This window comes from Ostrinia nubilalis, chromosome 12, assembly GCF_963855985.1.
Source record: "Ostrinia nubilalis chromosome 12, ilOstNubi1.1, whole genome shotgun sequence".
In the NCBI taxonomy this organism is placed as follows: domain Eukaryota; kingdom Metazoa; phylum Arthropoda; class Insecta; order Lepidoptera; family Crambidae; genus Ostrinia; species Ostrinia nubilalis.
Genome location: NC_087099.1, coordinates 8,115,643 through 8,138,533, shown reverse-complemented (window position 1 = coordinate 8,138,533; position 22,891 = coordinate 8,115,643). Strand labels below are relative to the sequence as shown.

Here is a 22,891-nt window from a genome sequence, read left to right as displayed (position 1 = left end):
GTCGGCTCCATAAGGGCCGTTTCCCACGCCAATGCAATTTTGCGGGGATCCTGCATTTCTGGGTCCCGCTAAATTGAACTTGTGTGAACACATGGCAGTAGGTATGCATCCCGTTTTTGCAGGTACGGTTTTTCAGCAAAAAAAATATGCAGGAAGCTGCTAACACTTTTACTAAACAATACTTTTAATTAAACAGCCTACAGTTTTTGTCATTTAAGTTAGACCACCAGCTTATTGACAAAACCGAATAGCAAATTCGAACGGATTGTTTTTTTGCGGGGCACTGCAAACAGGATGTTCGTGTTTGTTAAATAATGTTTAGAATTAAAACACGTATACTAAAACTGGATCCTGCCAAAAACTGGATGTCCCCGAGAGAAAGTTTGCCCCAAGTTTACTAATGGACCATACGGAAAAATAAGTACGACTACTAAGTCTTAGTCACACCAACGAAAATGTCGGGCCAACATAGAGTAAACCTGATCTAAGAACACTAGGTTTATTGTATCTAAGAACTTAAACATACACTACATAAAGCCGACTGCTTCTTGACTGTCGGCTGTATAGTATCTAAATATATTTAATCGTACAGATATCGTTATTTATTTAGTACTCAATCTGAAACGTTACACAAGTTACATAGTGGTTTGTGCTTTTGGAATCATGCCGGGCCGCGCAGGACCGGTCGTTGTGAAAATCCTTGAGGAAGGTCTTTGTCCAGCAGTGGACGTTATTTGGCTGAAACGAGCGATTATATTAAAAAGATTTATAGAAAGTTATGCAGCTCTTATATTGCTTTTTGCCTGCATCTCATTATTTCCCTATAGAACCTTAACAAGGCGCTTACGCATTGTGTGTGGCTCTAATTACTGCTTGCATTTCACTTATATGGAGCCTTTGACTAGTGTTCGCATAAGGCATTACGAATTTAGGATAACTATCTTAAAATTCAATCATTGACCTACATACTTAGTATTAATCGAGTTCCCAAGCAATTTTATGGGGGTTTAACTAAATTTAATATAGCAATTAACAGGATATTACATTTTAAAGTTATCTACTTAGATCTGTTATTTAGGTTGACCTAGTTACATAACTTAATAATTAGTACTTAGGTATAAGTTTAGCTGGAGTAGGGTTCACTAAGTCAATAGTTTGCATACCTAGCTAGTCGGCTAGGTCACAGTCTGACCTACGACAGTCTAAAGATGGTTACACACTACCTACTAAATTGTGATCTTGGTATGCAAATACTACATTTTCTATTGTATGGGACCATAACGAATAAACATAAAACATGTAACAGGTCTTCGATCAATCAATAATACAAGAGGTTTTTCATTGCAATCTGCTTTTTAAGATATAAAACTAGAGTGTATAAAATTGGCCTTGTGTATTGAAGGGTATAAACAAAACAGAGAGATTAAAATTCAGTGTACGAATTCTACGAATGTTCAGTTCATGAATGGATTGATATTTATAACTCTTCTTATACCTTAGTGTAACATAACATTGCTTTATGAAGATAAACGGATTAAGTGAAATTAAGGTTTCTGAATTACACCCGAACGAAGTCAAGGGCGTCCGCTAGTAACAGTAATAAATGGTTCCAGCTATCACCCAATTACACAGCTGAAACAAACTGAGATTAGACCTAAATATTTGCATAAGTTCAATTATAACATTCAAATGAATATTATAATGTTTTCATTTAACCATAGCCTACAAATTTTAATTGCTATCATTCGTACTTCATGTTCGTTATAAAGCTCAATAGATAAGTTTCCCAAAAAGTCTATCTTAACTTTGAAGCTATGGGATTACGCAAAATAGGCCGGGTTGCACCATCTTACTTTAACTTTAGCAAACGTCAAAAATCTGACAAACTCCATACAAAAACACCGGATATGGTTATAGTAACGGTTAAAATAAGGTGGTACAACTCAGCCTTAGTTTAGCTGTAAAAGATTCGTTTATATGACCAAAATGTGTTGCGTTAAGGTGCAGAAAACTATAATTATTACGTTCCACAAAATAACTGGACAATATTTGGACACCCTGCCAGAACTTTTGTTTCGCCGTAATCCGCCTACGAACTCATAACAACCGGCTCGCTTTTAATTAGCGGTAAAACTGCCCCCTTCATCAACGTTGGAAAAGCATGTGAAAACAATAGTACCTGTTGTTTTAACAAAAGTTTAAAACCTTATAAACATTATTTTGTTTTTAGGGTTCCGTAGCCAAATGGCAAAAAACGGAACCCTTATAGATTCGTCATGTCTGTCTGTCTGTCCGTCCGTCCGTCCGTCCGTCTGTCCGTCCGTATGTCACAGCCATTTTTTTCCGAAACTATAAGAGCTATACTGTTGAAACTTGGTAAGTAGATGTATTCTGTGAACCGCATTAAGATTTTGATGCAAAAATAAAAAAAATATAATAAATATTGGGGGCTCCCCATACTTAGAACTGAAACTCAAAAATTTAAAAAAAAAAATATATCTATGGATAGGTCTTCCAAAATGATATCGAGGTTTCTAAAATACTTTTTTTCTAAACCGAATAGTTTGCGTGACAGACGCTTCCAAAGTGGAAAAAAGTTGGTCCCCCCCCCCCCTCTAACTTTTAAAATAAGAAAATGAAAAATCTAAAAAAAACATATGATGTACATTACTATAAAAACTACCAACGAAAAACGAAAATTGTTTTGAACGAGATCTAGTAAGTAGTTTTTTTTTAATACCTCGAAAATCGTAAACCGCTTATTAGCGCGTAATCTTTCATACAAATAACTTAAATTAAAAAAAAAATAATTCATAAATCAATGGTACGGAACCCTTTGTGCGTTAGTGCGACACGCACTTGGCCGGTTTTTACTTCTACTACTGGACGACAGTCGCTACTAACCGGCCAATCTGATAATCATTGAGGGAGGCCTATATTGAGCAGTTACCTACTAGACGTCCTGTGGCTGAGATGTTGAAGATGATGAAGATTTTTTTAGTATCAAGAACGTCTTTGCTCTATAAAATTTGTTAATTATTAAGTCCGTACCTATTTTATTACTTAGATAAACAAAATTGAAAGTGTTTAAATATTGAAACTCAACTAGTCACAAAATTTAGGTTAGAACTTGTTGTTATGAAAACAATGCTCTATCTTGACTGATTTAAGTCTTAAACTGATTCAAGTTTAGGTAATTGAAGCTATCACACGCTTGAATCTATTTTTGAGTGTACCTATATTCAAACTTGAATGTAATTCTAACTTTTTTACTAATTCACTTACTTAATCAGTACTTGAGTTTGAATAGAGATCTAAGTTTGATTTATCTCTAACGCAATACCTTTAATTGTTATTTTTACGTCGCAAAAGTTTTGTTGTCCTTTAGATTGTATCGGGAAGTGGCGTTTCATTAAGGCACATTATAAAGGGCCAAGTGACCTCCAAAGTTTAGATTTATAGCCTAGTTTGTAGTCTAATCCAGTCTGCCCTATAACAAAGTCGAGCTTTGATTTAAATGCTTTGACACGAAACAACGCCTTAGAAATCTCGATAAGATAATTTAAACTTGGAAATAAAATAAACCATAAAACTGCTGGATAAAATAAAATAATAAACCCCAAAACCCCAGCGTAAGACTTCATTCGCTCTAATTCATTTTAAGACACACGTAATACGATTCGTTGTTTGAATAAGCTAATTATTAGTTTGCACAATAACTACCAAGTAATTAACCAGTAAATTACTGAAATTATAGATTTAAGAGAGTAGCCTGTAATTACGGTACCAATAACAGGTGGTGTAATAAAAACCACTAGAAGGGTTAGTTTTGTTAATTAATAACACGTGAATTGAAATCAGATCAAGAGTTTTTTTACTGCATTACCTCATTTCGAAACTGAGCACTAAACTAAAATACTCGTACCTCCGGATCTTTGCCATATAATCAAATGCAATTTAGTTCAATTCTAGAGCAAATAAACGTTTTATCTATTCTATCATACCTAGATAAGTAATAATTATTTACCTAATAAATAGCGCAAGATAAGTTGGATAATCAATTTCCAGCTTGAAGATAAAATTATACTGCCATTGTCTCTCATGGTTTACGACTTGAATCTGATTCTCTAATTTCTAATCCAATAACTGTTACAATGTTTTCTAATAGTGAATCAGGTAGACTGAGAAAGTACGGCAATTAATTGCTACTTAATTAGAGGACATAATAGTATTTATTGTGTAATAGCAATAATAATATTAATTGAACAATAATGTTCATTTCCTTCGTTCCTTAGATAACCTGGATTAAAGCAATTTACTTTCTCTGCAAAAGTTTATTATTTCTGACTTGTTTACAAAAAAGCCAAACTCTCTTGGCGAAAACACAAACTACCCCTAATATTCCACTCGGGAGACGGTAAATTGCTAGATGTTATCTCCAACAAAGAGGTTTATATCATAAAACTCGTTTTAGAAGCCATAAACCGATAGGCTATATTTTCACTATACTCCATAATACGTGACTGAATGGAGTACTTAACGTGATGCAAAAAGAACAGCCAGCACACAAGACTGTAAATAATAATGCAAGTACATCATTGCAAAATCCAAACTAGCGCTTGGTTTTATTTTTAAGTGTGGTATTGATCTACGAAAAAATCTTCTAGTTAATTCAACATTATAGGTTCATTGAAACCATTATGGTGTTGGTGTTGGACTAGCTAAATCGATATCCAAGGAAGGCGGGTATGAAACCTTGTGAAAAGTGGGTTAGTACTACAACAATCCAGCAGTTGGAGGGAATTAGAGACCCAATGGAATCGATAGTGCGAGGCCCTCACAGTTAGGCTATTTTCGCCTCAATGTAATAATATACAATCAAATAAGCCTTAAAGTCTGTCGCCATAACAACAATGTTAACAGCATTGTTGTGTTCCGGCAGTTATTAGCAGTAACGGCAGTTAGATTCCGGGTGAAGCTCGCTTCCACCTTCGGCCTGATCATCACTTACCATCAGGTGAGATACAGGCCAAGAGCTTCCTCGTTGTGGATAAAAAAAAGTAAGTCATACCTCTCGGTTCTATTTTCTCAACATGTACCTGTCACCTTCACAGCAGCAGGCCCGGAAGCTGAGCGATTCGACACGGCCTATTGTAGTTTACGCGCAGTCACGACCTGTAATGTGACCGAATTTTCCGCCATTTTTTCCTCATTAAAAGCTGTAATCAGCTTTCCGTCTTGGGCGACTTTAATTAAGTTACGTTTTTTGGGAGCAAGGACAATAGGGTATGGAGATAGGAATCTTTTTGTCTTTGACCATACATCAGGATTATTTCGAATTGATGGGATCTTTTGTGAAGTCTCAGTGAATTAATTTTGTAAATGTTAAGGACTCTACAAGAAATTCAACGACTCATGTCATCGGGTTGGTGAGTTTAGTGTGTGTAGACTAATAAAACTTCTTACAGACAGCCTGGAGTATTTTTGAACTCTTCAAAAAAGATATGCAAACATAATTCGTAGTCGGCGGCTTGTCCAAATATAGCTCGTCTGTCCCTAAACTTAACAGTTCAATGTCGAAATGTTTTCATTATTAAATAAACAAGTGAGGTTTCTTATAAGGTGAAAGACTCCGACTGGGCGTGTACGTATTTCATTTTGAAATCCTTTCACAGTTTGGAGTTTGCCCGTTCGAAGATAAAAGACTTATCGAGACGGTCCCTCTGCAAAATACTATTCGTGAGACCACCGTGCGGTGAAATCCGTCAAGCGTATCCACGGGTCACAGTAGAATATGTATTAAGGCTTGGTATTTCTTCTAAAGTAGGTATTTCGCGCTGTCAAAATCTGCGCGCGCAATTCTTCGCCGAAAACAGCGCGTCAAAGAGCTCCCGCCACAATTTCCAGCTACACAGTATAGAAATACGCAGTTGGTTAGGTTAGGTTGACTTCCTTGGGGTGCGATGGTGAGGGACCTCCCCGTGGTGCATCCCGGGCAACGTCCGCGTGTTCTGTCACGCGGGCGGCTGACTCCTCACCGGCGCGGCAGGTTTCGTCAACTCGGCGGGCCTGTCGGGCAACCCGTAACCCTCCAATGGAGGGGGGCCGGGGGCCTCGGCTACGGAAGTCGGGGCCAAGACAAGGAAAAGTCTCTAAAACCCTCAAACGCCAAGGACTGGTGGGGGCCGAGGAGCGATATCGGGTCTGAATAGGCTCGATATGGTCGGTGGAGTAGCACCGGCCGCTACCTCGCCCGGAGAGGAAAGGTGGGGTACCTGCGCCCGTAAGCAGATGCTATTATGGACAGTGCTGTAAATGAATATTGTACCCGGGCGGGTCCCAGCTGTGCTGGGGAATCCCGTGGCCGCCCTTCGGGTGGTCGGTCTCGCGTATACGGGGAGACCAAGCCTGTTCCGCGGGAAACCGCGTTTGTAGATATAACGTTTGGAGATAGAGAGGACGGAGAGGCCGACAATGTAAATAATAATATGTATATAGCGGAGATGACGACTGTAGATAATGAACAGATTGTAAATACAATTGGGTCTGGTTCCTGCGCAGGACCGATGGAAGAGACAGCACGCCGCGAACTACGCGTGTCGCTGGAACGCTTGGATGTTGACAATTGGTCTGACACTACTGACGCTTCGCGTGCAGAGCCGCGCTCGCCGCGCTTCTGGTCACGGAAACGTCAGCTTCCGTATATGGACGACGATGGTAGCACAACGGACAGCTCGGTTCGTTCACCAAAGATCTCTACTGCTGCTATACACAACCGAAGAGGTCGAGGCAGGCCGGTTACTACTACTAGCGCCCGAGCCGAACAGACCACTGCCAAAGAGCAGCGAAAGAAAGGAAAATGGGAAGCTCGTCAGGCAGACGCAGAAGAACAAGCTGTCGTTTATACGAGCAAATTGAAAAAAATGCGAGCACGGGCGCACTTGCTCGCCCGAGATCTTACTGCTAAAGAGCTTACGGAGGCGGCTCAGGCCAGTACCGAAGCCATCATATACTGCGCAAAAAATAGCGGAAATCTGAAAGGTACATTTCAAAATACCTTTAATGAGGCTGCCACTACTATCAGCACGGTGGTAGAGACGCTCAACAAGAGGACACAAAGTGAGGAAATAGAAAAACTCACTAAGGCGAACGAGCAGTTAAAAAGGGAACTAGCAGAGCTTCGCAGCGAAATTGCCAAACTCAAAGAAGACAAAATCAACGCTGCGACTCCTCCGACAGCTGCAGCTGCAGACGATAACGCCACCCCCGACGGGGCATCACCCTCCAATATGGAGGAGTGGGCAGCGAAAATATTAGGTGTAGCAACGGCGCGGATCAATGCTCGAGTCGAAGGACTCGAACCGCGTCTAAACCCTGAGCCTCGGCTTCGCCCGGCCCTGGCTTTCGAGAAGAAGAGAGAGGAGGCCTCCTTACAGCCACCTCCCAAAACTAAGAAATCCAAAGCACAGCCACCTGAACCACGTTCTTTACCGGCTAGAGAAGAAATAACTGCCCCTATTGTCGTAGAGGGAAAGGAGAGCAGTTCCAAAAGAAAGAATCGGAAGGGGAAAACGCCAAAAGTGGCTCCAGCAGCCTCTGCCCCACCCGTCCCCCGACTCCTGCCGCCTGCACCGGCTTCCATGAGCGAAGGCTGGAGCACGGTAGTGAAGAAGGGGAAGATAAATAGCAGCGGGGGGAAAAAACCACCTACCAAGGTGCCAAAGAAAATGGCTCCGTCCGCACCGGCCAGGATGCGTCCGCCCAAATCCGCTGCAGTGGTGGTATCCGTTCAGCCTGGGGCTAACGAGAAGGGATTAACTTATGAAAAGGTTATCGGGGAGGCGAAACGGCGAATTGACATTGCCGAATTGGGCATTGAGGCCGTTCGCTTTAGGAAGGCACTGACAGGAGCCACTATATTAGAAGTCTCCGGTACTGCAAGCGATGATAAAGCGGACTCCTTGGCGGATAAGCTCAGGCAAATATTTAAGGAGGAGGAAGTGCGGGTGTCCAGACCTGTCAAGAGCTCCGATCTCAGGGTGTCGGGGCTGGACGACTCGGTGACAGCTGAGGAGGTTGCAGCGGCGATAGCTAAATTGGGAGACTGCCCGACTGATCAGATCAAAGTCGGTGCCCCACGTCGCGATCACACCGGACTTTTCGCCGCGTGGGTTCGCTGCCCAATCGTTGCAGCCAAAAATGTGTTAGAGGGGCGCCTTCTCGTAGGATGGGTCGCAGCTAGAGTGCGGCTCCTTCCTGCGAGAGATCTTAGGTGTTTCCGTTGCTTGGAAGCAGGGCATGTCCAAGCCGTGTGTCCGGCTGAAGTTGATCGTAGCCGGCAGTGCTACAAGTGTGGGCAACTCGGCCATATTGCAGTAACATGCACTAACGAGCCTCATTGCTCGATATGTGCAGCGACCGAGAAACCAGCCGGACACCGAGTGGGTTCCAAAGCCTGCAAGGCACCGGCAAAGAAGGTAGGAAGGAGGGCAGCGGCAAGTGCACATAGCCAGCCAGTGCCATCCCACCCCACTGTGGGGCAAGAGGAGGTTGACATGGCTGGAGAGTAAATAATGGCTCGAAAGTTCTTACTGGCGAATGTCAACCACTGTGCCAGAGCTCAAGACCTTTTATATCAGAGCCTGACACAGTGGATGACCCATATCTGCGTTGTGTCCGAACCCTATTTCGTCCACAAACGAGAAAACTGGGCCGGCGATGTGGATGAAAAAGTAGCTGTAATTACCAACACAGCAGCTGATTCCGAACCTTTTAGAAAGGTACGGAGAGGCCGTGGTTGCGTCGCTGTCCTAGTGGGTGACACAGTAATTGTCGGGGGATACTTCTCACCAAACCGACCTATCTCGGAGTTCGAGAGATTTCTGGCAGAGGTAGGAACACTAATATCCGGCTGGGGCCACCCTCATCATACTATCGTGATGGGCGACCTAAATGCAAAGTCAACTGCGTGGGGCTCCCGCATAACAGACGCAAGGGGTGAGGTACTCGAGGAGTGGCTGGTGTCGCACGGTCTTGTCATCCTGAACAGGGGAACGATAGAAACATGCGTGCGGATGCAGGGTGGATCGGTTGTAGATGTAACGTTTGCAACTCCCGCCTTGGCGTGCCGCGTCCAGAACTGGGAGGTGCTGGAGGAGGTTGAGACTTTATCGGACCACAGATATGTGCGTTTCGACATCTCTCCCCTCCAGGCTGCCCCGAGCAGTTCAAGCCGTCCCCCGGACACATTGGGTCCACGATGGGCGCTTAAACGTTTGGACAGAGAAGCGTTAGTGGTGGCGTCTCTCGTCGAGAGCTGGTCACCATTGTCATCTAATGCTGAGCCGAATAACGAGGTCGGGTGGTTCCGCGAGGCCATGTCGCACGTGTGCGACTCGGCGATGCCCAGGGTAAGGGCGCTGCCGGCTCGTACAGCGGTGCACTGGTGGTCTCCGGAACTGGCTCGTCTCAGGGAGGCATGTGTGGTGGCCAGGCGCCAATACTCCCGGCATCGCAGGAGACAGCGTAGGAATGAGGCGCAAGACGTCCCACTGTATGCAGCATACCAGCAGGCGAAAAAGGAGTTAAGGGGTGCGATAGGGGCGGCTAAAAACGCCGCCTGGGAGGAACTCCTCTCCACTCTTAATCAGGATCCATGGGGGAGGCCCTACAAGCTCGTTATGAGCAAATTGAGATCGTGGGCTCCTCCAATTACCACCAGCATGGATCCTGGTCTCCTTCGAACCGTTGTAACAGCCCTTTTCCCACCGAGGCCGGACTTTACACCACCGGTACGGTATAGCTCAACCGGGGCTGATACCAGTGAAGCACAAGATGTCTCTGAAGGAGAGCTAGGTGCGGCTATTCTGCGTCTCCAGGCTAAGAACACCGCGCCTGGCCCAGATGGAGTGCCAGGAAAAGCGTGGGTGCTTGCCCTTAAAAACGGCCTTGAGCCACGATTTCGAGCGCTACTCTCGACGTGTCTAAGAGACGGAACCTTCCCACAGGAGTGGAAGACAGGGAAACTTGTTCTCCTGAAGAAAGAGGGACGGCCGGCCGAGTCACCATCGGCATATAGGCCAATTGTCCTGTTAGACGAGGCGGCGAAGCTCTTCGAGCGCGTTATCGCTACCCGTCTGAACAGGCACCTGGAAGAAACTGGGCCGAACTTGGCCTCAAACCAGTTCGGATTCCGGCGTGGTCGGTCCACCCTGGATGCCATAGCCGACGTCAAGGATTTTACTGAGCGAGAGGTGGCTAGAGGGGGCAGCGTTGTGGCGGTTTCTCTTGACATCGCCAACGCTTTCAATAGCCTTCCCCACACATGTATAGAGGAAGCTCTGAAACACCACAGGGTCCCTTTATATTTGCAGAAGATCATTCAAGCCTACCTCAAAGACCGGGAGGTAGTATTTCCGACGGCCGACGGATGGGGCAGAAGGCCGGTGTCATGCGGTGTGCCACAGGGCTCGGTTCTTGGGCCACTCCTGTGGAACATCGGTTATGACTGGGCCATAAGAGGAAACCGTCTGCCAGGAGTAAAAATCGTCTGCTACGCAGATGATACACTTGTGATGGCCAAAGACAAGACATACCGGGAAGCTGCCGTCCGAGCAACAGCAGGGGTGGCGGAAGTAGTCAGGCGCATCAGACGCCTAGGCCTCACAGTAGCCCTGCATAAGTCAGAGGCCATTTGCTTTCATGGGCCGCGAAAAAGACCTCCGGTGGGCTCCGCAATGGTTGTGGGTGGCGTCTCCATCGGCGTCGAGGCGACCATGAAATACTTAGGTTTGGTCCTCGACAGCCGGTGGAACTTTAAGGCTCATTTTAAGGCTTTGTCTCCAAAACTGACAAGGGTGTCCGGCGCTTTATGCCGGGTAATGCCCAATTTGGGAGGCCCACACATGGGGTGCCGCCGCTTGTTTGCAGGGGTCGTGAGATCTATGGCCCTGTACGGCGCCCCAATATGGGTAGACTCCCTTTGCCGGGATAACGTATCAGCGCTCAGAAAGCCGCAGCGGATCGTCGCTAAGAGGGTAGTTCGTGCATACTGCACAGTTTCCAGAGAAGCGGCATGCGCCCTCGCGGGTGCTCCCCCCTGGGAGCTTGAGGCCAAGGTGCTGGCGGATGTATACCACCGAACCGCTGCTGCAAAACGCAGTGGGAACCCCCCAGCACCCCGCGAAATTGAGAAGTGGAGGGAGGAGGCCCGCGAGTCTATTATAGAAGAATGGGCTGAGTGGCTGGAGGAGCCCAGTGCAGGCCACCGCACGGTTGCTGCCCTTCAGCCCTGCCTTAAAGACTGGACTGAAAGACGAAAGGGCTCCCTCACCTACCGGATGGTGCAGGTGTTGACCGGACATGGTTGTTTCGGGAAATTCCTGCACCGCATCGGCCGCGAGAGGACCCCTATGTGTCACCACTGTGGCGCCGCTGTCGACACAGCGGAGCATACTGTGGAAGACTGCCCGGAATGGACACAGCACAGAACTCAGCTCTGTGCAGTTATTGGAAGTGATTTAAGGCTGCCAGCTGTGGTCAAAGCTATGGTCGGTAGTGACACGGGATGGGACTCAGTGAAGGCCTTCTGCGAGGCGGTCATGTCCTCAAAGGAGGAAGCCGAGAGAGCCAGAGAGGAGGATCCCCTCGCGGACCCTGCTCGGCGAAAGAGATTGGGTCGGAGGCGTCGCGATTTTGCACGACGTTTCTGACATCTAGTCGTTTGTCTAGTCAGTTAGGTTAAATTATGTATATATAATTTATTAAGGAGTAGGCGTGGTGGGCGCCAGCCGATGGGCCCTTTACACCCTTCGGCTGGCGTCGTTTGTAAACTATCTTTGTAAATATTTGTAATTAGTTGTACAGTCTTAGAATATTTCTGTATATATTGTGTACATAAATTGTAAAGATTGTACAGCTGTACATAAACTGGCGGAAGGCGCATAGGCGCCTGCTTAGAGTTGTCCTGTGGTAATAATAAGGTGGGTCCGCACAGCGGATTAACTGAGCATAGGTGGAACTCGGGTTAAGGTTCGCTACACCGGCAACTCCCCTATGCTCAGAAAGAAGGACACTGGTGGATTTTTAGTGGGTAGGCCCCTCCCGTCTGGAGGGGAGAGCCCCACATAACCCGTCGCCTGACCACAGCGGCGGGTATGCAGCTCAATGCATTTTTACCACCTAAAAAAAAAAAAAAAAAAAAAGGTTGACTTCCTTCCCTTCAAGCGTCACACTCACAACACTTTCTAATAGAAATCATATTCAAGTGATACAAATTAAAACACCTTTCAGACCTTTTGGGAATATATTCTAGAATCGAATAAATATAAAAATATAACTGCAGAAGTAAACACTGTTCAAAGTGGCCGTGGCGTCGCCCGACCTGCTGGAAGTTCTGCGCCGGCTTAAAGAATTTCTAGATTACGTCACCCGACCTATCGGTAGGCGGTAGGCCCTTGGGAGCTTGAGCGATTGGAATTTTTTGTTATGATAAGTTACTCTTAGTAGCGATTATTTAGAGCTTGGATAATAAATTTAATTATAGTTGTTGCAATTCACGAATCTTTGCATGTGGTTAATAACATTAATCAGTATAGGTACGCATCAATTTTGTTCAGTCTCTTTGTTTATTAATAAATAAAAATGTCATACTAAAATTGCAGAAACATATTTGTTTGTATTGGTCTGGGTGTTTTCTTTCTATAATATGTATGACGTATGTACGGGGTTCTGTACCTATCGAAAATTGCTATAAGCATCACACGCGGTTACCTGCGTACCTCTGTGCACTCATGGGAGTTTAAGCAGAGGTCCCTAGAGTTTGACTTTGAGCTTTGTTTATAGTCATTACGAAGCAGACTGATGGGAAACTGCACTGTCTTGAATTCGAAAGAGTAATTTGACGGTGTTTGGGGAATTCTAGGAATAAATACAGAGTCTCCTCATTGAGATTGAGACATTTCAATTTGAGATTTCACTTGACATTGAACACAATCTGAAATGGAGTTTTCAAACACTTGTAAAAATAAAAAGTTATTAAATCAAAGGCACTAAGTAGTATTGATATCAACTTCGAAGAAAATGACTGCCAAAATTACTTTCTACCCGTTCCACACGTCTTTCATGAATTATATTAAGGTATTGTTAAACTAAATTTCAAGTAGATTGAACCAAGGAATCACTTTGTCCCATACAAACTTTGCCCCCTTTTTTCACCCCCTTCATTTCATGACCCCATTTCGGAAAATATTTTCTTATGAGATGCCTACGTCATAAAAAGAACACACCTTCCAACTTTCAGGTCTCTACGATATCCGTCAGTCATTTAGGACAAAGCATTTTTATTAGTTGTTCAAAACTCTATCGTTCCAGGTATGTCATTGACAGGAGGGCGCTACTATCTTAATGGGTTATTCATTAGTCCACTTGACATTTCAGAATCGTTTGACTTTAGATACCTAAGCGATTTGATATTCGGAGTCTTTTAATGAAATCAAGTTCTGAAATAACTTGAGGTGTTGTACCCGATCAAGCTTTTCATTGCAGGACAGTTAAATAGTTTTATTATAGTTTCTTCTCTAAGTCTTAATTTGTCAGAGTAGGTAAAGGCTCCATGAGAGCAAAATTTAGCTTTATAATAGTTTTTATTTTTTTCTTGAAATATTTGACGCCTTGTAATCTCTTGTAATCTCTCGTTAATATAGGTCCACACAAATAAAGAATGTTTGACTTCGACTTTAATAATTATGCTCTTACATAATTATAAATAAACTAGCTTTCCGCCCGCCGCTTCGCCCGCGTGGAATTTTTTGGTTTTTATATAACTTATTACACTCAGATATAATGTGGCTTTCTATTGGTGAAAGATTTTTTAAAATCAGTTCAGTAGATCCCGAGATTACCCCTTACAATTTAACAAATATACAAACACACAAACTTTACCTCTTTATAATATTAGATTATAGATAGGTAATTTGAAACCCTATTTTGTTTTATTCTTTTTTTTATTTTAAATATTTCACGATCCAAACTAATACTTACTGTAAGTAAATGCTAAATAGTAAATATTAGTTTGGATTGTGAAATATCCTACTAATATTATAAAGGCGAAAGTTTGGATGTCTGGATGTCATGATGTCTGGATGTTTGTTACTCTTTCACGCAAAAACTACTGAACGGATTTTGTTGAAACTTTACAGTATTATTGTTTATAACCCAGATTAACATTATGACAGACACGTCTTATTTATTTATTGAAATTTATTTCAATAAATAAATAAGACGTGTCTGTCTAAAAGCGCCATCTATCGTCATTGGTTAAAATCTACAGCACTGGACAAACTACGGTATGACGTTCGTAAATATTCATTCGGGGGAAACCGTGAAACGCCATCTATCAACATGGGTAAAATGAGGTAAAACATCATATCTAACGGGGGTAAAACGAGGTCCACGCGAACGAAGTCGCGGGCGGCCGCTAGTTTATAATAGGTAGCTTTCCCTCCGCAACCTTATTGGTATTCCATGTATGTGTCTTTTAACTGAGTTCTGTTAAACATTTCATGTAAAATTTGTCCAATTATAACTCTATTTACATCTGCATCTGTAAGCAAGGATTCATGTTCTCCAGCCCAGATGCCGAGTAAACAGAATCGTCTTTCAGTGACGTGCAGCTGCCCCTATATTTGACCCACTGACCTAATTTTTTATTATTTATTTGTGTCAGTGTGCTCTTCTAAAGAGTGAAGACGATTGTATGTAGGTACTATTAAAATGTAATTTTAACTCATTGGTTTTGTCTCATATTTGAGGAATGTATCATGAGTAGAGTCTTAGTTTAAAAGGATGCCAACGATTTAAATTTCAATAGGTAGACAAAATTCAGAATTCTTAATTATCAAAAATTTTAGCTTTCTCCAGTAACACTGGTATTATTATACTGTGACTCATCAAAGTCATCATTGTCAAAAATATTGACAAATCGAGAACTGTCACGGCCAAAAAACTGGCACGCGTCCGTCCTCCGTAAGCGCCACCGCGCGACTGATTGAGATTGTCCAAGCCGTCATGGGCGATTTTTTCCACATTTTTTAACATAGTAACTAAATAAGACGCAATATAAAAATTTCATCCGTTAAAAGCCCTCAAGTTATTTCTGAACTTTAGTTTAGTAAAAGATTCAGAATCTCAAATCGCTTATTTTAAAAATAAAACCATTATTAGAAAACGAATAGAGGTAACTTTGGGAATTTATTCTATCGAGTCAACTTCATCAAATCGTGTTTCCATCCGTTAATAGCCCTAGAAAATATCCTCAACTATGCCCAAAAAAAATTTTAGCCTTTTATTTTGCTGTTTAGTACCTCAAAAATGAAAAATGAAAACCTCATTTTCGCCATTTTCTCTGTTACCCGGCCTTAACAGGCATCACAAGGGTTTTATTTCTTTAATTTTATTTACTTTTACGGTGTAGAGATAGAGATTTTTATGTAACAAATAACTTCTTTGCGACTTTTCTCATTACCGATACGATGTCCCAAGGTATCCAATAAGTGCCCAAAAAGAAAGTTCTTATAAAATGAGGATCATTTTATTCTACATTTATTATTATTTCATTCTGCCAAAGGTAAATTTGACCTCCATCTTCATAAAATATTCTTAAAGAAAACTTCGAATCGTCACGCTAATACCAAAATACGAGACCTTTCAAGATCGAAATGATACATTACTGTAACGATGGCCGTTTCATTTTACGTCTCACGACCTTCTGACACTAAGTTAGATATGGATGTGAACTAGTAAGTGATGTGAGATATATCAGATAAGGCACCGTTTATTTCCAAGATGGTTTATGGCAGACACCTATGTACAAAACAAATACAATGAATAATACTTCAATTAGAAAATGTCTTAACTACACTCGCGAGCAAAACTATGGAATCACTTACATGAAGTTGTTTCCATGCGATCTTGTGTACTAACGAATTTGTTAGTAACAAAAAAAGTGGCACCATTTTAAAGATTAAACTTTTAACTTTAAATTGATTCCAAATTTATTTAAATCACATCAGTATTTAAAAATATATCCCGGTTAATGTGAAAAAGTAAGGAAAAAGACATGTATCAATTCTTTGATACGTCGCGAGTTGCGGCCTATTTACCCCCTATAAAAGCACGTGTTTTCGGATTTTGCTTTTACACGTGGATCCTTACACATCTCCGCTTCTTTTGACACTTTACCTGGGATTCTACACCTTCAGAAGCAGCACAAATCGTTGCACTATTGCAAGAAGAGCTCAGCCAGCAGGCTGTCGCACGTCAGCTCCACATAAGCCAGTCCTGGGTTTCGAAAGTTTTAAGACGCTTTCGGGAGACTGGTGGCTTTATCCCGAGACCAAGTTCTGAACAGCACCGGTGCACATCGCAGAGGGATGACCGTTTTTTCATGTCAACCTCTATAAAATCGTCATTTGACTGGTATCGACGTCCAGCAAGAGCTCAGAAATGTTCGTAGGATAGCTGTTAGCAAGTGGACAGTTCGTCTAAGATATAAGCAATAGAATTTGACTCCAAAAAGGCCTGCCACGGGCTCGAAACTGACGGCAGGTCACCGATAAGCACGCTTTCAATTTGCTCGTACACATCTCGATGGGAAGTCGAGCAAGCCACCCCTATAAGCCACTGTTTCAGCGAACCAGCACTGCACAAATCTCTCCCCAGGCCGCCTATAGACCCGACCTCTTCGACTGCTGCACTGCAAACACAGTCTGCATTCATCGGAGAACAAAATTCACCTCCATTACTCGCCTTCCCATCAAAATAAGTGCGAGCTAATTGAAAGCGTCCTAGTCGGTGACTTGCCGTCAGTTTCGAGCCTGTGGCAGACCTTTTTGGTGTCAAATTCTATTGCTCATATCTTAAACGAACTGTCCACTCGCTAACAGCTATCCTACAAACATTTCTGGGCTCTTGCTGGACGTCGATATCAGTCAAATAACGATTTCATAGAGAGTTTGACATGAAAAAACGGTCATCCCTCTGCGATGTGCACCGGCGCTGTTCAGAACTTGGTCTCGGGATAAAGCCACCAGTCTCCTGAAAGCGTCTTAAAACTTTAGAAACCCAAGACTGGCTTATGTGGAGCTGACGTGCGATAGCCCGCTGGCTGAGCCCTTCTTGCAATAGTGCAACGATTTGTGCTGCTTCTGAAGGTGTAGAATCCCAGGTAAAGTGTCAAAAGAAGCGGAGATGTGTAAGGATCAACGTGTGAAAGCAAAAACCCGAAAACACGTGCTTTTATAGGGGGTAAATAGGCCGCAACTCGCGACGTATCAAACAGTTGATACATGTCTTTTTCCTTACTTCTTTACATCAGCCGGGATATCTTTTTAAATACTGGTGTGATTTAAAATGAATTTGGTATCAATTTAAAGTTAAAAGTTTAATCTTTAAAATGGTGCCACTTTTTTTGTTACTAACAAATTCGTTAGTTCACAAGATCGCGTGGAAACAACTTCATGTAAGTGATTCCATACTTTTGCTCGCAAGTGTAGTAATAGCATAGATTACTAATAAGTTACTGTAGTAGTAAGACGTGGAGTTAGTAGAGACTGACACTGAAGCGTAATCGAACAAGGATAAAATGGTGCGCATTGGCCTAAGTATGTCCAGCTGTCGATTGCTATGGGTTGATGATGATGATGACGAAGGTAGTTCATACTCATACAAAGTGACGTTTGGAAGCTGTGGTTGACTTACATACACAATTTGATGTGAATAGGGGTACCTATATGTACTAGCAAAATGTAAAATTATTTCTAGCCAGGGATATTTCCTTGTCTTGGAGTATCTGTGCTTATATTCGCTCTGTGTGACGTCTTTGCCAGCTGTGTTACTAGATCTAATGAAATTGGCAGATAAGACCGTGATGTCCGCTGTCAGCTTTACGGATATTAGGTATCCGGGATGTAAAGAAAAAGCATAACTAGGTACTTCTATAAATAAATGCCTATTAAAATAACGTGGTTTATGCCATACCTATCAATTGTGTGATCAAATTGACTTACCTATAAGGCATGTATTTCAAAACTCGTACCATGTACTTACTTAACCTTATAATTCAGTTACAAATTTTCTACTGTAATGTAGGTAGGTTACTAACAATTAATATTTAAGTAAATAGGGTAGATTAACATATTCTGTACATAGGGCCAACCGGTCTGGAATAAATCGTCATTAGAGTAACACGCGTCTCATTTCTTCGGTTCCCTATTCCCAGATACCAGGCTATTACCCTTCCCACCATCCGTACTCACATACATTACATTGGCGACGAACTATTTCGAACCGTAAAGTGCAAAAATGTCCATCGGAAAGTTAAATGAGTTCAACGTGAAGTGCGGAGTGTGGTCGTCGTACATGGACCGTTTGGAAATGTATTTCAAAGTGAACAAGACGGATGAAGAGATGAAGCTTCCTATTTTAATAGCTACTATCGGAGACGAAGCATACGAGCTATTGGAGAATTTAGCAAGCCCTAAAAAACCCGCGGAGTTAAATTTACAGAAGGTAAATGAATTGATGACGCAACATTTGCAACCTACCCCATCAATTTTGGCGGTAAGATATCGTTTTAGACAACGGCGACAAAGCGCTAACGAAAGCATGTCTGCCTATGTTGCGGAGCTGAGAAGTTTATCTAAACATTGCAAGTTTGGAGACACATTGAACGATAATTTACGCGATCAATTCATTTGCGGGCTATACAGCGACATCATACGACAGCGGCTGTTTGCGGAAACCGATGCGGTAACATTTTCTGAGGCGGTCAAACTTGCAACATCATTGGAAGCGGCGGAACGAGACGCGGCGATAGTCGAGGAGGCGGGATCATCGACAAAGGCTATGCATGCTATTACGTCATCATACGCGCGCCAGCGGCCGGACGGGCACGACGGCGGCGCAGGAGCACGCTCAGGCGTAAAAACACCGTATCGGAATAATAACACTGAACGAAAACCTACGCAGAATAACTATAACTGCAGCGCTTGCGGAGGACGTAATCACAACTATGCGGACTGTCGGTTCCGGGAGTATGTGTGCAGCAAGTGTCATCGTCCCGGACATCTGCGGCGAGTGTGTCCAGGATGGAATGCATCGGAGGCGTCGCAGGGCGCAGGCCGGCGGCAAGGCCTGGCGCCGGCGGGGACGGCGCAGGCCCGTAGTGGCTTGTACTTTGGGGAGGCCGATCGCGGAACTAGCGAGGAGTGCGGCGGAGACCTCGAAGAAGAACTACACCATTTATGCTTGAATGACTACAAATCAGTAAGTTTGTCAATCCAAATAGATAAAACTGTTCTAGAAATGGAAATAGACACCGGCACAGCCATATCATGTATAAGTAAATCTACATACGATAAATACTTTTCTCATTTAAAAATTGAGAGTGATAATACTGTACTAAACTTTTACGATGGATCAAAAATTAAACCACTCGGTATTGTCAAACCTTTAGTATATTATAATGGCTATTGTAAGGAACTAGAATTATTTGTAATTAGAGGAGGGACAACGTCTCTAATAGGAAGACAATGGCTAGCCGAATTAAAAATTAAAGTACCACTATTTAGTTGTCACCATGTAGCAAATAAGAGTGAGCCCAATGACGATGTTGCTCAATTGGTTGACAGGTTTAAGGAGCTATTCGACGGCGGGCTGGGGCGGTACACGGGCGGGCTCGCGACGCTGCGGGTGCGGGCGGGCGCGGCGCCGGTGTTCCACCGCGCGCGGCCGCTGCCGTACGCGCTGCGCGAGCGCGTGGACGCCGAGCTGGACGCCATGCTGCGCGCCGGCGTCATCGAGCCCGTGGACTGCTCCGACTGGGCCTCGCCGCTTGTGCCGATTAACAAACCGGACGGTACGCTTAGGATTTGCGCTGATTATAAATCTACTTTGAACCCGTCTTTATTGGTCGATCGTTACCCACTTCCTAAAATAGAGGATGTATTAGTAAATTTAAATGGGAATTTATATTTTAGTAAAATCGATCTTTCACAAGCGTACAATCAAATCGAGTTGGATGATTCTAAGAAATATACTGTTATAAATACACATCGGGGTCTATTTCGCTATAATAGGTTAGTATATGGCTTAGCATCGAGTGTAGGTATATTTCAGCGGATTATGACTAATTTATTGTGCGATATACCTAATGTGCAAGTGTTCCTGGATGATATTATTGTGGGTGGGAGATCCAGGGCTGCCCATTTACGGGCTTTAGAATCAATTTTTCAACGGTTAAAATCATATGGGTTAAAGTTAAAGAAAAGTAAATGTGTTTTTTTTGCTAAGGAAGTCACTTATCTAGGTTATGTGGTGTCTAAGGAGGGGACTCGTCCAGATGCATCTAAAATAGAAGCAATTGTTAAAATGGAACAACCTCAAAATGTTCCCGAACTGAGGTCATTTTTGGGAACCGTAAACTTTTTCGGGAGATTTGTAAAAAACTTAAGCCCCATGTTGTCTCCTTTATACACTTTATTACGCAAGGGTGTAGAATGGAACTGGGATTCGGAATGTGAACTAGCATTTAATAGTGTGAAACAACAGCTGTCCGGTGCAAGTGTCCTAGCTCATTACGACCCCGACAAGCCGTTGATAGCGACGTGCGACGCGAGCGCGCGCGGGCTGGGCGCCGTGCTGACGCAGCCCGGGCCGCGCGGCGAGCGCCCCGTCGCGTTCGCCTCGCGCTCGTTGAATAATGCGGAAAGGAATTATTCGCAAATACACAGGGAAGCGCTCGCCATCATTTTTTGTATTAAAAAGTTTCATCAGTACTTATATGGTAGACGATTTATATTACGCACCGATCATAAACCTCTAGTATCCATTTTCGGACCTAATACCGGAATACCAAACATGACGGCGAGTCGTATGCAACGTTGGGCAATAATTGTATCTGCTTACGATTACGAAATCGAGTATGTTAAAAGTAACGATAACTGCGCGGATAGTTTGTCGAGGTTACCTCCGAAAAGTAAGCCTGAATTTAATTGCAATGAACAAATTCCGGAACAAACATTTTTACATTTTGCTCAAGAGGCTTTATTATTAGATTATAATACGATTCGGAGAGAAACAATTAGGGATAGAATTTTAAGTCGAGTTCTTTCTTACGTTAGGGACGGCTGGCCCGACCAGTGTGACATCGATGGGTTAAAACCGTATTTTAATAGGAAAACAGAGTTATATGAGGAGCTAGGTTGCTTAATGTGGGGGTATCGAGTGGTCATACCCGAAGCGTGCCGGGATAAGGTGTTAGAAATAATACATGAGCCACACATGGGTATCGTCAAGTCGAAGGCTCTGGCTCGCTCATACGTGTGGTGGGCCGGCATCGACGAGGCCGTGGAGGGGGCCTGCCGCGCGTGCAGCGCGTGCGCCGCCACCGCCGCCGCGCCGCCGCAGCACGCGCCGCGCCCGTGGCCGTGGCCGCGCCGGCCGTGGTCTCGCATTCACCTAGACTTTATGGGGCCTATACTGGGAAAAACTTACTTGGTGGTCATAGATGCGATGTCCAAATGGATCGAAGTGTTCCAAGTTCCCAGCACTTCAGCTAGTTCCACAATAGATAGGTTAGGTGAACTATGGGCTAGGTGGGGAATTCCTAAACAGGTAGTGAGTGATAACGGGCCGCCCTTCACGAGTAGAGAGTTTGAGTGTTTTCTCAATAATGATGGAATTGATCACATTTTTACCGCTCCCTATCACCCAGCGTCGAACGGTGCCGCGGAGAATGCGGTAAAAACATTAAAAAGCGTGATCAAGAAATCAATTGTTGAAAAATCTGATGTTTTAAAATCATTAAATAAATTTTTGCTTTACTATCGTAATACAGAACACTGCTCGACAGGTGAAAGCCCTGCTGTTTTACTTATGGGAAGAAGGCTGCGCACTCATTTGGACTTATTGAAGCCAGACATAGAAAACAAAGTCACAAAAAGTCAACAATTGCAGGTAAATTCATCAGGGGGGGCGAATAGGAATTTGCAAGTAGGGGAGGATGTTTGGTATCGTCAGTATTTGAAGGGAGAAAAATGGCAACCGGGAAGAATTCGCAGCTCATTAGGTAGTACTGATTATACTATAACAGATAATAACGGTAACGACATTCACCGACATATCGACCAATTAAGACGTAGGTCTAGAAAATCTTTAGCGTTCCCGATTGAAAATAAAACAGAAAGCTCAGATGCTAATACAACAATAAGTTCCCCAACAAAATCAAACACTCAGTCGAAGCAGTCTGTGGAATCGAACATAGCGCCCGCGCCCACGCAGCCAGAGTCGCCGGCGCTGGCGCGCAGCGTGGAAGAAGGGGAGGCAGGGGCAAAGTCGGGGGACGACGACTGTTTTGCTACTCCGGAAAAAGTGTTCGATTCACCTAATGTACAGCCAGTAGTCCCCGCTGAACCGCCCCAGTCACGCCCGATAAGGAAGTGTAGGTTAGATAAGGTGCCTAGATATAAGTTTTAGATTTAGAATTTAGTATTAAGGATTAATTAGAATATAGTTAAGTGAATGTATTAATTAAGTGTGGAGGAGTGTAATGTAGGTAGGTTACTAACAATTAATATTTAAGTAAATAGGGTAGATTAACATATTCTGTACATAGGGCCAACCGGTCTGGAATAAATCGTCATTAGAGTAACACGCGTCTCATTTCTTCGGTTCCCTATTCCCAGATACCAGGCTATTACCCTTCCCACCATCCGTACTCACATACATTACAGTAAAGTTTACTGATCTTATTAATTGATTGATATTATATAACCTATTTTTGATCAAGTACTATATAATTTACATAAATTAGTTTCCTTGGGACCACTCAATC

General features: G+C 43.4%; 2 protein-coding genes across 4 annotated transcripts in view; one reads left to right on the top strand and one right to left on the bottom strand.

Moving 5' to 3' along the window:
• LOC135076889 (peroxidase) overlaps window positions 1-22,891 on the bottom strand; it is a 140,018-nt gene that overhangs the window by 57,468 nt on the left and 59,659 nt on the right. The window lies entirely within an intron of this gene.
• On the top strand, window positions 18,951-22,533 carry LOC135076678 (uncharacterized protein K02A2.6-like). The gene is made up of 2 exons (XM_063971098.1): window positions 18,951-19,323; window positions 19,689-22,533. Exons 1-2 carry the CDS (start codon window positions 19,310-19,312, stop codon window positions 22,531-22,533), a joined length of 2,859 nt encoding a protein of 952 aa, XP_063827168.1. The 5' UTR covers window positions 18,951-19,309.